Consider the following 16,012-nt stretch of genomic DNA (forward strand, 5'->3'; position numbering starts at 1 on the left):
GACTTGTTGCATCTTCTAAGTGTCCTGCCAATGAAATGCAACTTTTGGCTCACCTTCCCCACAATATTATCTACGTGGTCTTTCCAACTGAAGTTGTTCGTGATTTTAACACCTTGGTACTTAGTTGAATTGACAGCCTTGAGAATTACACTATTTATCGAGTAATCGAATTCCAACAGATTTCTTTTGGAACTCATGTGGATCACCTCACACTTTTCGTTATTTAGCGTCAACTGCCACTTGCCACAACATACAGCAATCTTTTCTAAATCGCTTTGCAACTGATACTGGTCTTCGGATGACCTTACTAGACGGTAAATTACAGCATCATCTGCGAACGACCTAAGAGAACTGCTCAGATTGTCACCCAGGTCATTTATATAGATCAGTAACAGCAGTGGTCCCAGGATGCTTCCCTGGGGAACACCTGATATCACTTCAATTTTACTCGATGATTTGCCGTCTATTACTGTGAACTGTGACCTTCCTGACAGGAAATCATGAATCCATTCGCACAACTAAGGCGATACCCCATAGGCCTGCAGCTTGATTAGAAGTCGCTTGTGAGGAACTGTGTCAAAAGCTTTCCAGAAATCCAGAAATACTGAATCAACCTGAGATCCCCTGTCGATAGCGGCCATTACTTTGTGCGAATAAAGAGCTAGCTGCGTTGCACAAGATTGATGTTTTCTGAAACCATGCTGATTACATATCAATAGATCATTCCCTTCGAGGTGATTCATAATGTTTGAATACAGTATATCCTCCAAAACCCTACTGCTAACCGACATCAGTGATATAGGTCTGTAGTTCGATGGATTACTCCTACTACCTTTCTCAAACACTGTTGCAACCTGCGCAATTTTCCAATCTGTAGGTACAGATCTATCGGTGAGCAAGTGGTTGTATATGATTGCTAAGTAGGGAGCTATTGTATCAGCATAATCTGAAAGGAACCTAATCGGTATACAATCTGGACCTGAAGACTTGTCCATATAAAGCGATTTGAGTTACTTCGCAACCCCTAAGGTATCTACTTCTAAGATTCTCATGCTAGCAGCTGTTCGTGTTTCAAATTCTGGAATATTCCATTTGTCTTCCCTGGTGAAAGAATTTCGGGAAAGTGCATTCAATAACTTCGCTTTAGCAGCACAGTCATCAGTAACAGTACCATCGGTACTGTGCAGCGAAGGTATTGTCTGTGTCTTGCCGCTTGTGTACTTTACATACGACCAGAATTTCTTCTGATTTTGTACCATATTTCGAGACAATGTTTCGTTGTGGAACCTATTAAAGGTATCTCGCATTGAAGTCCGTGCCAAATTTTAGCCAATCTTTGGGATTTCTCGTTCTTCTGAACTTCGCATGCTTTTTCTGTTGCCTCTGCAACAGTGTTCGGACCTGTTTTGTGTACCATGGGGGATCAGTTCCATCTCTTATCAATTTATGAGGTATGAATCTCACAGTTGCTGTTGCTACTATATCTTTGAATTTGAGCCACATCTTGTCTACATTTGCATAGTCAGTTCAGAAAGAATGGAGATTGTCTCTTAGGAAGCCTTCTAGTGACACTTTATCTGCTTTTTTAAATAAAATTATTTTGCGTTTGTTTCTGGTGGATTTGGAAGAAATGGTATTGAGCCTAGCTACAATGACCTTGTGATCACTAATCCCTGTATCAGTCGTTATGCTCTCTATTAGCTCTGGATTGTTTGTTGCTAAGAGGTCAAGCGTGTTTTCGCAACCATTTACAATTCGCGTGGGTTCGTGGACTAACTGCTCGAAATAATTTTCGGAGAAAGCATTTAGGACAATCTTGGAAGATGTTTTCTGCCTACCACCGGTTTTGAACAAGTATTTTTGCCAACATATCGAGGGAAGGTTGAATTCCCCACCAACTATAACCGTATGAGTGGAGTATTTTTTTGTTACGAGACTCAAATTTTCTCTGAACTGTTCAGCAACTGTATCATCTGAGTCTGGGGGTCGGTAGAAGTTCAGCTGTTAAGTCTAGCCTCCACCCATATCAATTCGCACGGAGTATCTACTTCAACGTCACTACAAGATAAACCACTACTGACAGACACAAACACTCCACTACCAATTCTGCCTAATCTATCTTTCCTGAACAATGTCTGAGACTTCGTAAAAATTTCTGCAGAGCTTATTTCAGGCTTTACCCAGCTTTCTGTACCTATAACGATTTCAGCTTCTGTGTTTTCTATTAGCGCTTATAGCTAGGGACTTTCCCAGCACAACAACAACAATTTACAACTATAATTCCGACTGTTCCTTGATCCAGCACGTCCTGTATTTGCCATGCACCCTTTGAGATTGCAGTCCACCCCGTACTTTCCTGAGGCCTTCTAACCTAAAAAACCACCCACTCCACACCACACAGCCTCCGCTACCCGTGTAGCCACAAGCTGAGTGTAGTGAACTCCTGACCTATTTAACGGAACCTGTTTGTCAGACGCACTGGGGAGGCTTTCTGAACAGCCTCCGGGGACATCTTTCGCTGTCTGCCATGCCTTGGAACGACCTCCCAATCAATCACAGGCGAGCGCTCAGCCCCACTGCGGGCAGCGACCGGGGTAACCACAGCGGCAGACCAATCTGGGGACAGACGGGACGAGGTTGATATCCCCGTGATACCCAAGTCCGGCTCCCCACAGTGGAGCCCATTGGCAACAGCATCAAGCTGTGTGACCAAAGTCAGAGCCACTTGCAGCTGTGAGCGAAGGGATGCCAACTCAGCCTTCATCCGAACACAGCAATCACAGTCCCTGTCCATTTTAACCAATGTTGAACAACAATTACTGAAACACGAGTCCATGCCTAGATAATGCAAGGGAAACATGCAAAGAATGTATGAACTAACCTGTACAAATGCCTAACGACTGAACTACAATCTGCCTGAATTTACGATTACAGTAACAAAAACTTGAAATTACACCTTCTATATGCAACTCACATGCAATTTAAGTAAGAATCAATGAAGTAAACACTAAAGCGCGATGCTACAACTCTCAAATACTATAATATGCCCGAAATTTATGAATTAAACAATGCAAGTACCCAAAAACATGCAAAGAAATTAAGAATTAAACTATGTAACAAGTAAGTAAGCTATGGGTATATGACTTGCTGCTGGCAGCTGCTTATCCAATGGTGGCAGGGAGCACACTGGCTGTGACCAACCGACACTGGCCGTTCAAAACAAAAACAGAAGACTACACAAATTTACACTATTCAGATACTAAAGTGCAACACTGCAACTCTCAAATATTATAATACACCCAAAATTTATGAATTAAGCAATGCAAGTACCCAAAGACATGCAAAGAAATTAAGATTTAAACTATGTGACAAATAAGTAAGCTAAGAGTATATGACTTGCTGCTGGGAGCTGCTTATCCAACGACAGCAGGGAGCACTAGCAACAGGGGCACAGTAGACATCCAAAGTGTAATGTCCTGGGTGGTAAGGTATACGGCCTTTTTGAAGCATGTAGAAGGTAGGTGTGCAGGGTGTGGTGATGCTGAGGAGAGAGATGGACTTCAGGAAGAGGTTCTAGAATGGAGCTAAAGATTTGAGGTGAAACTGGAGATCCTGATGGATTTCAGGAGTGGGGTCACTGCGAAAGGGTCAGCAGGCAGATGCATGTGACATCTTTCAAAGTGTTGTATGGATTACGAACCTACAACCTCCTTCCTAGTCACCATGAACAACTGTATCCCCACCCACAATTACATCTCCTATCTACAAACAAATTTAGACCAGGTCTATCGACACCCACATGGCACCATCCTATGCCAACCTATTCATGGGTCATCTAGAGGAATCCTTCCTAAATGCCCAGTGTCATAAAACTCCTCACCTGGTTTAGGTTCATTGGTGACAACTTCCTGATCTGGCTTGAAGGTGAGGACACCCTATCCACATTCTCCAGGACCTCAACACCTTCTCCCCTATTCACTCACAAGTTGCTGCTCAACCCAGCAAGCCACCTTCCTCAATGTTGACCTAAACCTCAAAGATGGCTACATCAGTATTTCTGTCCATATCAAACCTATCAACCACCAGCAACACCTCCACTTTGACAGCTGTCACCCATTCCATACCAAGCAGTCCCTTCCATACAGCCTAGCCACTCATGGCCATTGCATCTGTGGTGATGAGTGGTCATTCTTGAAATATGCCGAGTTTGTCACTGAGGTCTTCACAGACCACAATTACCCTCCCAACCTTGTACAAAAACAGATCTCCCATGCCTTATCTCTCCAGTCACCCACCACCTCCCAATGTTCCACTACCCAGCCATTGAATGGCATTCCGCTTGTGACTTCATACCACGCAGGACTCTGTACCACACAGGGTTTGGACTACCTCTCATGGTGTCCTGAAATGAGGAATGTACTACCAATTATCCTTCTCACTTCTCCCACAGTGGTGTTCCATCTCCCACCAAACCTACACAACACCCTATCCATCCATACACAACTCTGCTTCCAGTCCCTCACAGTTCATCATTACCTACAAACAGTCCAGTCACAAGAATCACCTATTTCATCAAAGGCAACTGCGAAACCATTCAAGTGATGTACAAGCTAGGTTGCAATCTCTGTGCTGCATTCAATATGGGAGTGACAACCAAGAAGCTGTCTGTTTACATGAATGACCAAGAAACAGTTGGATCACTAAGTTCCTGAACACGCTGCCCAACAAAACATTCTTCATTTCAATGACTGCTTCACGGTCTGTGCCACCTGGATCCTTCCCAGGAACACCAGACCTATGAGCCAGCACCCTGCAAAATGCCACCTCTACTGAGTACGTAGTCCCTGACCATGTCAAGCAACATTGACACCTACTGATTAGGTAAGTTTGTAACACCCAGGCATGTGGGCCACTCAGCCACCACTGGTCACCTTCGTGGAGATGGTCACCACTATATAAAAGCTATTTTTCATTGCATAAATCCTGTATTAAAGCAAAAACCCACTGACGCCCTCAGACATGGCATTGGACACACTTCCACACTCTGAGTTTCACATCCTGCACATGCAGAGACCACAGTTCCCTGGGTCTCCACACTACTCACCACATAGAGGAGTCATTTAGTTGCAGACAGGTGCAATGAAAAGAAATGCTGTAAATATTAAAGCTTTCAGACAAATCTTTGTTCAGAAGCAGAATATTCATTCACATTCGTACAATAATAACCCCCCCCCCCCCCCCCCCCACACACACACACAGGGCCTCTGTCTCAGGGCACTAAGATCCAACTGTGACTGCATCTGATGAAGGCAGGAATCTAGCTAATGTGGAAAGCTGGGGTAAGAAAGAAGCATGGGGTGGGGAGAGAGAGGAACAGTATGGTAGAGGTGGAGAAGATGCTAGTGCAGACTGTGGAAGCATGCAGGGACATGGTGGGGACAGGATAGGGCTGTCAGGTGTAGCATTGGGTGGCTGTGCTGGAGGTATAAGGAGGAGGAGGAGGAGAGGTAGATGATTTGGGAGAGCAGTAGAGAAGAGGAAAAAACTATGTATGTGTTTTGTTGGGATATAAATGTCTTCAGAAAAGTGCTTTCTAATGTTTAGTAAAAAGCAAAGCAGTCATCAACACAAAGATTGTTTTGAATACCACAGTGTTTTACCAGGCTTGGTCATTTTGGAGGCGGTATGCAATTGGCTTCTTACAACCTTCGAACTGACTTATACAGCCATTTCCAGGGGGACCTACAATTCAGTGTCGATTCTGAACCATAATGTAACTCAGTATTTTGTACACCAACAATTATGAAAAGAGGGGAAAGAAGTGATAAGCAATAAATGAAAATCCCAGGACTGACTGGGCGTCAACTCCAAGCCTTTTGGATCTGCAGTCAAGGATTTTACCAATGAAACCAAGCTCAGATAGCCAAAAATTTATCAGAGCTTCCAGATCCCAGCACACAGCTGCAATGGAGAAGTAGTGCACATTAATGCATTATAAATAGTTTATGTGAGCATTTATTCAGGAAACACCAGTTCCAAATTTGAGGGCAATAATGCTCACAGTCTGAACATATGCATTTCATTAACTACAGAACACCACAGAGCCACCTTCCTAGATGTCGATCTCCACCAGTCAGATGGCTTAATAAATATATCAGTTCACATCAGATGCACCAACGATCAACAGCACTTTCACTCTGACAGCTGACACTCATTCCATGTCAAAAAGTCTCTTCCTTATTACCTTGTCACCTTTCGAAGCAACAAATGCAGTAAAAATCAGGTGTTGGCAAAATACATGGATTATCTTACCAGAGCCTTTATTGACAAACAATATTCTATCCAGCCTATCCATAAACATCTCCTGTTAACCTGCCATCAACCAGTACTCTTCTCAACACCCAATATGATCTAGCCCTTAAATATCTCAACCAAATTTGTCACCAGGGCTTTGACTATCTCTTGCGTCTTGAGAAAAGGGATATCCTACCCAAAACCTAACCCACATCGACCAGAAGTTGTGTTCTGCCATCACCGAGCCTACAGAATATCCTTTTCTGTTCCTATTTCAATCCTGTTCCCAATCTTGCAGCCCATGGGCCATTACCTTGTGGTCAACCCAGTGGAAGACCTGTCCCATACAGACACCAAACACTTCCTACAGCAGTCCATTCACAGGTATTTCCTACCCAATAAATGTTAGGGCCATGAATGAGAGCAGCAATTTTATACATCAGGTATGTATCATGACAAGTAACGTATTGTCTAATCACATGAATGGGCACCACCAAATTGTGGCAAACTTGATCATCATCCAACTGCTGAAGGGGATGCTGTGCATCACAACACAAATGGCTTCAACAGCACCTTCTTACTCTGAAGGTCATTGTGATACTTTCTGCCATTACAAGTTTCTTTGAACTATGCAAGTGGGAACTGCCTATCCACTAAACTGTTTCATACTGCCTCATCTCAACTTTTCTGTCTTCTGTTCATGCCAATCATTTCTTGTCCAGATCCTCTATTGCCTTCTTCAGCCACACTTCTCCCCCTCCTCCCAGCCCCCACCCCATCTCCCCCAACCAACAGCTCTCTCTCTCTCTCTCTCTCTCTCTCTCTCTCTCTCTCTCTCTCTCTCATTATCTTCCCACCCCCCTCTTTCTAACCCCTCTCCCTTTCTCTCTCCCCTCACTGACTCCCTAGTCATCTTCACCTTCTTGTCCTTACACCCCTCCTATCCTTATCTCTTTACCTTTATGTGCTCTACCATCGGAACTCCTTTTGTCTAGTGTAGCTGCTGAGTCATCTATCACAATGTCTGCTTTCTATGATCCTGCTACTTCCTCCTTGCCTCAGGTGCCCTTCCCTACCTTCTCCTCACCTCCATCAACCCAAGCAACTGCTCTCAATAATCAGTCTCAATGTGGCTGCAGAAGTGTGTGTTTGGGTGTACATTTTTGCTAGAAAATGAGAAACAGCTTGAAGGCTAGTGAGAATATTGTTTTCTGTTACATGTATCTATGTACCACACATCAGTCTGCTACAGGTGAGTGATTGCTTTTTCTTTATTTTACATATTGTTCCATCCTTTCATCTTTCCTTCCCTCTTTCCTGACAAAGCAACCGCCGGTTGCGAAAGCTCGTAATTTTGTGTGTGTGTTTGTGTGTTATTTTATTGTGCCTGTCTACCGGCACTTTCCGCTTGGTAAGTCTTGGAATCTTTGTTTTTAATAAATCACTGGATAACATTTCTTATTCCTTTGGTGCCATGTTTTGGTTCCAAAAAAAGTATACAATGTGTCTCACACTTGTGATTATTTATATCATGCAACATAGTGCAACATAAGGAATACCATGTGAACTCATATGAAGGTTAGCAGCAGTGTCTGTTGTTAGAATATGAGTAAAACTCATTGACTATATGTGAAATTATTGCCACTGAATGTTTTGGGAGATAATTAATATTTTGTGTAACTGTAATACATTTCAGAACTGCTTAAATGGTTGTCAATGAACTGCTACTGCCACTATTAATAAGCATTTTTAATAGTCACTTGCATACAGATTAGCAGAAAACATGACATTTAATGTTCTTTTGTGTGGCTTGAGAACGTATGATTCCCTTACTTGTTAGAAACATTTACACTGCTTGGGACCTGGTCATTGCCCATAGGAAATCAGTGACGTAAATAAAAATGGGAAGAATTTTCTGTCTGAAACTATAAAGCAACTGTCTGAGTTTTAATTTAGTTGGACTATATGAATGTCTATATGAAACTGCAGCTGCGATACATGTATCATATATATTAGAGTTGTTCAATCTGCATGATGACTGTCCTTTCAGACATGTCCAAAAGAACAAACACCCTGCATTCATATGATTGATTCACCTCGATGAGCAATGAATCCACAACCTAAAGTATGGATAAACATATATGTTCAACCTCCAATTGAAATCTAAAAAAATTGCAAAAATGGAGGACATGGGCAGGGACTGTGGAAAGGTGGGGTTGGTGGGAACGTTAGGCAGTTGTGGAGTATGCTGAGATAGTCCACACATTTGCAATAAACACTGTGTCTGGATGACACAGTGGATAACACAACTGCCTTGTAAGCAGGAGAACCCAGGTTTGAGCCATGGCTCACTAAACATTTTCACTTGTCACCACTGTTTCTGTACAAAGTCCCAATGGAGCTAATGTTATTATTCCCTTCTCTTTCCTTTCCTTCCTTCCTCCTCCCCCTTCAATTTACATTTAGTTGGACACAGAATCCTTTTACATAAGTTTTCAGACGGTGAATCAGTGTGTGTGTGTGTTGTGTGTGTGTGTGTGTGTGTGTGTGTGTGTGTGTGTGTGTGTGTGTGTGTGTGTGTGTGCAGAATATGCAGGTATTTCTACATGAAGGTGCTGCAACATGACAGCCTGTCAGCTTTAAAAGATGTGCATATTCAAGACATGGTTCTCAGTCCTACGTTGCACAGTTCAGTAGCTCTTGTCTGGAAATTGGCAATGGTATAGCAGGCAATACATAGGAACACATCATCTTCTTCCAGCTCTCTTTTGAATAAAATATAAGCACAGAACACTAAAGTTCTTGACTGTTTGTGTAAACTTGACACTATTCTTTTTATCAGCCATTATGTATAGTAAAAGATCAATATAGCTGTTAGCAAACATGTACTAAAGCAAAAATCACCACAAAACACTCTTAAGTGCTCTCAGCAATGTGTGTAAACAGATAGACATGGTGAGCTGCTGCTATGGGATGCAGTGTCACATGGAGTACTTTCTCGAGCTATTACAACATGTCTCCACTATCTGATTTCTGAGTGGTATGGGACCTTAAATTGGCACAAAGTATCCCCTCCAATACAATATCCAGCTGCTTATGGAAAAAAATATATGGTATGTAGACAGATGTGGTCCTTCCTAAATTCCTAATACGATTACTGGTTTTCTAAGTTTTCTCAACACACAATTTAATGATTACAAGTAGTATACAATCTTCTTGTACTGCACTTTTTGGAGGATTTTTTTTTTTTTTTTTTTTTTTTTTTTTTGCCACATGCTGATAAAGGTTTGGATGACTACGAAACCTCACTTGAAGTAACCTTTTTCTTTCAAAAATCAGGAAATTATACCAGTGTGAGTCTGCAAAGAAACAGTCCAAACAATACCCTAAGATCTTCTTTTATCAACAATTTTATTCTCTTGAAGATGGAAATGACATGCCTGTTTATCAGCTCTAGTAGGTTGTGACACAGTGAAAATAAAAGTAAATAAATATGAAGTTCCATTCAGGACAATGCTCATACACTGTTGTTGAGATGTTGTAAGTATACAATGTTTGTGTTATTAAATCCCTCACCAGATTCTGGATATAATTTAGTTTCACCACCTATGAATTTTTATTGATTTCCAATAAAATAAACAGACGGCATGAAAATGCAACTGAGAAAGGAGACAATTGTTAATGCAGCTCCAAGTAACCTAGAGACCACAATACTGGTACAGGGAGAACTGACCATGAATAAATTTGAAGAACTTTTACAATAAAATGGAGAATGCATTATCTGTCCAATTTAAAATTTCAAAAACTAATTCAGCGATTACACAGCAGTAACTAAATCTAACACAAGTCTTTGACTCCCTTAAACAAATAAATTATATATATGAACTTAAGACACAGCTTCATGGGCAGGACATCATTATTGCTATTTATGACATTAAGGTGTTTTGACATCTTACCTTTTGGTAGTGTGCGAAAATCAATGTGTGCAGACAGCCGTTCCATTTGCTGAGTATTCTTCTCATCAAAGTGTGGAGCTCTTATGTTTTTTGCCCTCACTGTCACTCGGTAAACTGTGTTGGGAGCCAAGCCTACATGGAGAATAAAATGCAGTAGCATTTGTGAAATCCATTATGTATAAGCTAGTCCACATTAGTATATATATTAGTATATATATTGCCTTTAAATGTGTCTGCTTGTGTGTGTGTGTGTGTGTGTGTGTGTGTGTGTGTGTGTGTGTGTGTGCGTGTGTGTGTGCACAAGTATATACCTATCCTTTTTTCCCCCTAAGGTAGGTCTTTCCGCTCCCGGGATTGGAATGACTCCTTACCCTCTCCCTTAAAACCCACATCCTTTCATCTTTCCTTTGCCTTCCCTCTTTCCTGACGAAGCAGCCGCCGGTTGCGAAAGCTTGAAATTCTGTGTGTGATTTTGTGCGTTTTATTCATTGTGCCTATCTACCGGCGCTTTCCCGCTTGGTAAGTCTTGGAATCTTAAGGAGAAAAAGTTGTAGCACAACAATTCTGATAAAAAAGATACTCCAGATAAATAGTGTCACATAATGAATGTCCAAAATGAATCTATGCAACACTGGAGTCAAAACAAGCAAATGGGCTTCAGCAAGGCTAGCAGGTATATAAATCTGTTTTTAAGGACTTGGCAAACCACTAGATTCAAGAACACACACATAATTTCTTGGGAGAAGAAGAAAGAAAGAAACTATACAAAGGAGAAAGAAATTGTAAAAAAATGCTGGTACTAAGCAAAAGATATCACTTTAAACTAAAGACCAAGAAAAAGCAGATTAATTAGATGAAGGATCTAAACTATATAAAAAACAGGGCATATACATGTTAAACAAAGCCATGGGCAGATAAAAAATGAGAAGAGAGTTTGGAGGGGGAAAGATTCAGAAAAAGCTGAACGGAAAGTAAATATTGAAGAAACGTGAGACACAGAGACTAATGATACTGTACAATGCAACTACAAGGAGAAAGAAAGGAAGACTATAGTACAGCAGGCATAAATTAATGACAGAGGAACTCACAAAAATTGAGATTAAAAATAAATTTTGTCCTGGATACAAAACTTATTTTCAATTTATTTCTGTTGTGCGACTATTGGTTTCATAGCTACCAGTCCTATCCTCAGATGTAACTGGTATATATACATCTAACTGAAATGAGGGATGTTTTTCCTAGGTTCTCAGTTTTCTGTTAGTCCTGTCAAGCAGTAGCATGCACTGTAAAACCTGTGTCCACAGCACCATTTGGGAAGCACTCATACTGATTAGATGCATACACATGGTGTTTTAAAAAGAATGAGGTGACTTCAAAACTCCATATTCATTCATAAAAATACTAAAAATATGGGATGGCTTGCAAAATACTAACAAAACTAAAATGTTGTAGTTATGCTTTTACAAATGCTCTGTCTGTCCACCAGCAGCAGCATGAACAACATCTAGAAATAGCTAAATTCATCATAAACTTTACACAACTTATCTGCTTTTAAAGAACTTATGGCAGCTGTTATTCTGTTCTTTACTTCTTTTATATCATGAGGTAAAGAGGAGAGGAACACATCCCCACAAGAAAAAAATCTTGGATGTCGAGAATGAAGGGCAGTGTCTGGAGCTCCCACGTGCCCAATCCAGCATTGAGACAGAGTGTTGTTGAGAAACTTATGTACATTACTGTATCATTGTGGTGGAGCTCCACCCTGTTGGAAAATGAAATAAACAGTGTCCTCCTAAAGTTGTGGAAAAAGCCAATACTGCAGCATTTGAAGATAGCTCACTCCATTCATTGTGTTTTCCTCAAAGAAGAAGGAACTATACATGTTTTAACAGGAAATGGAACAAATAAATTCACTTTAGGTGAGTCTCTTTCATGCTGAAAGAAGTCATGAATGTTCTTGGGTCCCCACATGTGCACATTATGTTGGTCTACTTTATCAACAAAATGAAATGTTGCTCCACCATTGAAAATTAACCATGATAACAATGTATCATCTTCCATGTTCTCTAGCACAGCATTGCTGAAGCAACTTGTTTCTTTTTATGACCAACCTGAAGAGCTTGCACTAATTGTAATCTGTACAGTTTATAGACCAAATGATGCCTTAGCACTCACCAGACAGCCATATGAGGCACTGCTTGCCGAATTCTTTTCTCCATGTCATGAGGTCAACGTTGACTCTTATCTCTGCACAAGCATCATATTTCTTCAAATTGGTGGTACCAATAATGAATGTTATTCAGTGCAAGCAGATCAATGAGAAAATGTCAACGAAAAGCACACTAGACTGAAATCACTGACTCACTCTTTGCAAATTGCAGCACACAAAATGTCTTCTATAGAGTGGATGCCATCTTACTTCTCAGTGACTGCAAAATGATAAGATGCATTGACTGGCTTCTAATGCTGATTTTCTGAAACCTTAGGCCACACTCATTCAAACAACATACATTTCCTTGATGGCATGTCCCATGTTTTGTAATTATTACCATCCAAAATCAGGTCTTCTTTTTCATACACCCTATGTACTTGGTGCATTGATCATGGCACAATAAATAGAACCTGAACATCAGTTTTGCAATCAATGGAAAATTTATTCTTAACCTCTACTTATCATATATGTATGTTCCATCAATGATGGCAAGTCTATATTTAGACTTGCATCCATTACAAACATGTTAGCAACAAGAGCCCTATGTGTCTTGAGCAATGTTCATGAATAAAATAAAAATGCTCTGTTCATACTCCATAAATACTGAAGCGAGGAAAAAGATAATTAAGAGCTGCATTTGGAACATAGCATTGTATGGCTGTGGAACACAGTCTATAAGCAGAAATGAAATAAAATCTAATTATTAGATTTCTTGAGGGTGCAGCTGAGTCACATCATAATTAATACATGGTATTCTGACAAACAGACTTGTTGCCATCTTCAGTTGGTCCCTGATGACTGTTGCCAGGAATTGGCTGAATATGGCAACAAATCTGTTTGCTGAAATATCATGGAGTAATTACTACATGATCTGGCCAGATATGCAAGGATTCTACAAATTAGAAATATGTCAGGAAAACATCATACCAAAATAAAATAGAGGTATCTTGCTGAAGATATCAATTAAAGTGGTCTGATAAAATCATCAACCAGGGTAGCCTGCAAAGAACTGGCAAAGGAAGGTCATTCAGGAGAACAACAGAGAGAAGAAGAGTGGATTGGTCAGTCACACAATATGACACAGCCAGTTCCTCGTAAATGACTTAGAAGAAATTTTAGAAGGAAAGATAGCCCAAGCAAGACGCAACTGGCATTTTTAAAACAAGCTATACATAATTATGCAGAAATGAAGAACTCAGCTTTTAATAGAACCAAGTGGTGCACTTCCAGTCAATCAAAAGACTGATAATGAAGATTCCAACTTATTCAAGGGGTGAAATAAATATCTAGGTTCTTGTTCTTAACTCACATAGGGCACCTAACAACAAGGTTTAAATCTTTTGGTACAAATACTTTGTATACACTCAAGCATTCTCAATAAAGATTTGTATATACTCATGCATTCTCCATAAAGACTTAGCAGAGGACATGAAAACAAGTTGAAGAAACCTAGTGGATCAGTTGACAGCTCACATATGTTATTTCCCAGCCCACAGACCCCTTAAGTATGTTTGCTGTGACACTGGAGAGAATGGAGTCTATGGCACTGCCATACACTTATGGCAGCTTTAGGGTTGCCACATGTTTCCCCAAGTGAAATTCCCTTATATTTCCCTGACTTCCAGACAAGTTTTAGCATTTTTCCATGACAAATTTTGAGATCTCAAGAGGTAAGTAAAGATATCAGTTGACAAAAACTTAAGTATTTATAAATGTGTGAGCAAAAGTCTTAATTACTAACATCAACCTCTTTTGCAGTGAACTGTTTTTAGATTGAGAAAGCAAGCCAAATGGTATACATGTTTCATTAAGACCACTGATGTTATTTCATTTCTATAAAATGAAACACATTTGGTGACAAAAACATGTATTTCATTGGAGTTGCAAGACAGATTTAAAATAACATCACTGTTTTCAGAAATAACCTCAGAAGAAAGTAAGGCTCTTGAAAGAAGTGTATAAGACAGGGAAGAATGTAAAACAACGCTGTAGGCGACTGCCAATAAAATGTTGGTTCTATTATGTTTGTTATTGCTGGTTATTACCCACTGTGTTATGTCTGTTATTTTACAGATACTGTGTGGTTTTTCTTACAAGAAATACATGAGTACATGGCATAGAAGCTGCCAGTGACTGCCACAATTTTCTCCTCCTTTTCATCCATACTTTCTAAAATATAAACTACTTTCAAAGTGGCAAAATGTACGAGAATAAATAAAACATCTATAAAATACCGCAATGTACAATGTATTTTCAGTGAGATAGTTGCAATTCCTGAAGTCCATCGCCCATGGTCTCTGACCTGCTGAGGAGTACTGCAGTGCTAGGTCTAAGGATAAACCATGAAAATCTTCTGCATTACATCACACACAAACAGACCTGGCCTGCGGGCATGTCGGTGAGACCAGATCTGAAAGGCAAATGATGGGTTTCAGATTGGCAGGCCTGATCTTTAGAGATACCCACAGAACTAGCCTGCGGTTTTGGCCTGTCATGGAGGTCATCTGGTGTGGCCAGTTATTCACATGTCACAGACACCATTTTGATGACATGAGACCGTGGAGACCAATCCATGCAACAGATAACTCGAGCAAATACTCTAAGAATCAATACTAATGAGGATAGGTAGCCACTCACTGTAAAATGGTAGCTGTGCTGCAGACATGCGCATAGAAAAGACAATCACACTCTCACAACTAAATTTTTGGCGTTAGCCTTTGTCAGAAAATGATCGCGGACACACATTCACACAATCACTCAGACACAACACATGCACACATGACTGCTGTAACCGGTTGCTGCATCACCAGTGTCTGAGTATCAGATCAAAACAAACCACTCCTCATGCCTCCCTGCCTCTTGTCAGCAGCTGCTAGGCTAGCAGTAAGAATAGGTGACAGCACTGATTGTAAGCTCAGGGCAGTGGTATACATAAGAGAAGAAGTAAGAACAAGGCAGTAGGGGAGCAGTTCATGTACTCCACTCTGCCCAGCCAGCGACGATGTATAACATCTCAGTAAACAAACCATTTCATCTACTGGGACAAAAATGAGATTTTTCCAGTGTTTCTTTTTTTAAAATTTTCTGATATTTCCTTGATTATCCTGACACATTTGAAATTTCCTGATATTCCCTGATTTCGAGAACTTCTCTTCTAGCAACACTGAACTCTTACAATGGGGAGCACAAAGCTAAATATTAATGTTGCACGACAGCAATGTGACGTAGCTAAATGGTCTATTAAGCAGGTTGTTTAGTGGAGCTTTATTTTTAGAGTATGGAAGAGAATTCACACAGTGTTGATATATATTCTCAATTTTGCAAGGAAGTGCTGTATTTAGACACAAGTGTAAGCAATTATAATAACTCAGTACTGATGTTTGTTATTTTAACTGTCTAATTATATCATCATAAATTAAAGGCACTGCAGTGCAGTTTAACTCATTTAATTTACTTTACAAGTGCATACAGCACTCTTAACACATAAGACATAAACTTTTACATGCACATTACATACTTACAAGACATAAACATGTGCAATAGAAAATTA

At 40.3% G+C, this 16,012-nt stretch overlaps 1 protein-coding gene across 9 annotated transcripts in view; it reads right to left on the reverse strand.

The window, feature by feature from the left end:
* LOC126284265 (RIMS-binding protein 2-like) overlaps positions 1-16,012 on the reverse strand; it is a 1,431,128-nt gene that overhangs the window by 599,659 nt on the left and 815,457 nt on the right. For all 9 annotated transcript variants that reach the window (XM_049983077.1, XM_049983076.1, XM_049983073.1 and 6 more), the window contains exon 16: positions 10,251-10,382. In XM_049983077.1, coding sequence (XP_049839034.1) covers positions 10,251-10,382 — 132 coding nt within the window. The remainder of the gene's footprint in view (positions 1-10,250; positions 10,383-16,012) is intronic.

Source organism: Schistocerca gregaria, chromosome 8 (genome assembly GCF_023897955.1).
Source record: "Schistocerca gregaria isolate iqSchGreg1 chromosome 8, iqSchGreg1.2, whole genome shotgun sequence".
NCBI classification, from domain to species: Eukaryota; Metazoa; Arthropoda; class Insecta; order Orthoptera; family Acrididae; genus Schistocerca; species Schistocerca gregaria.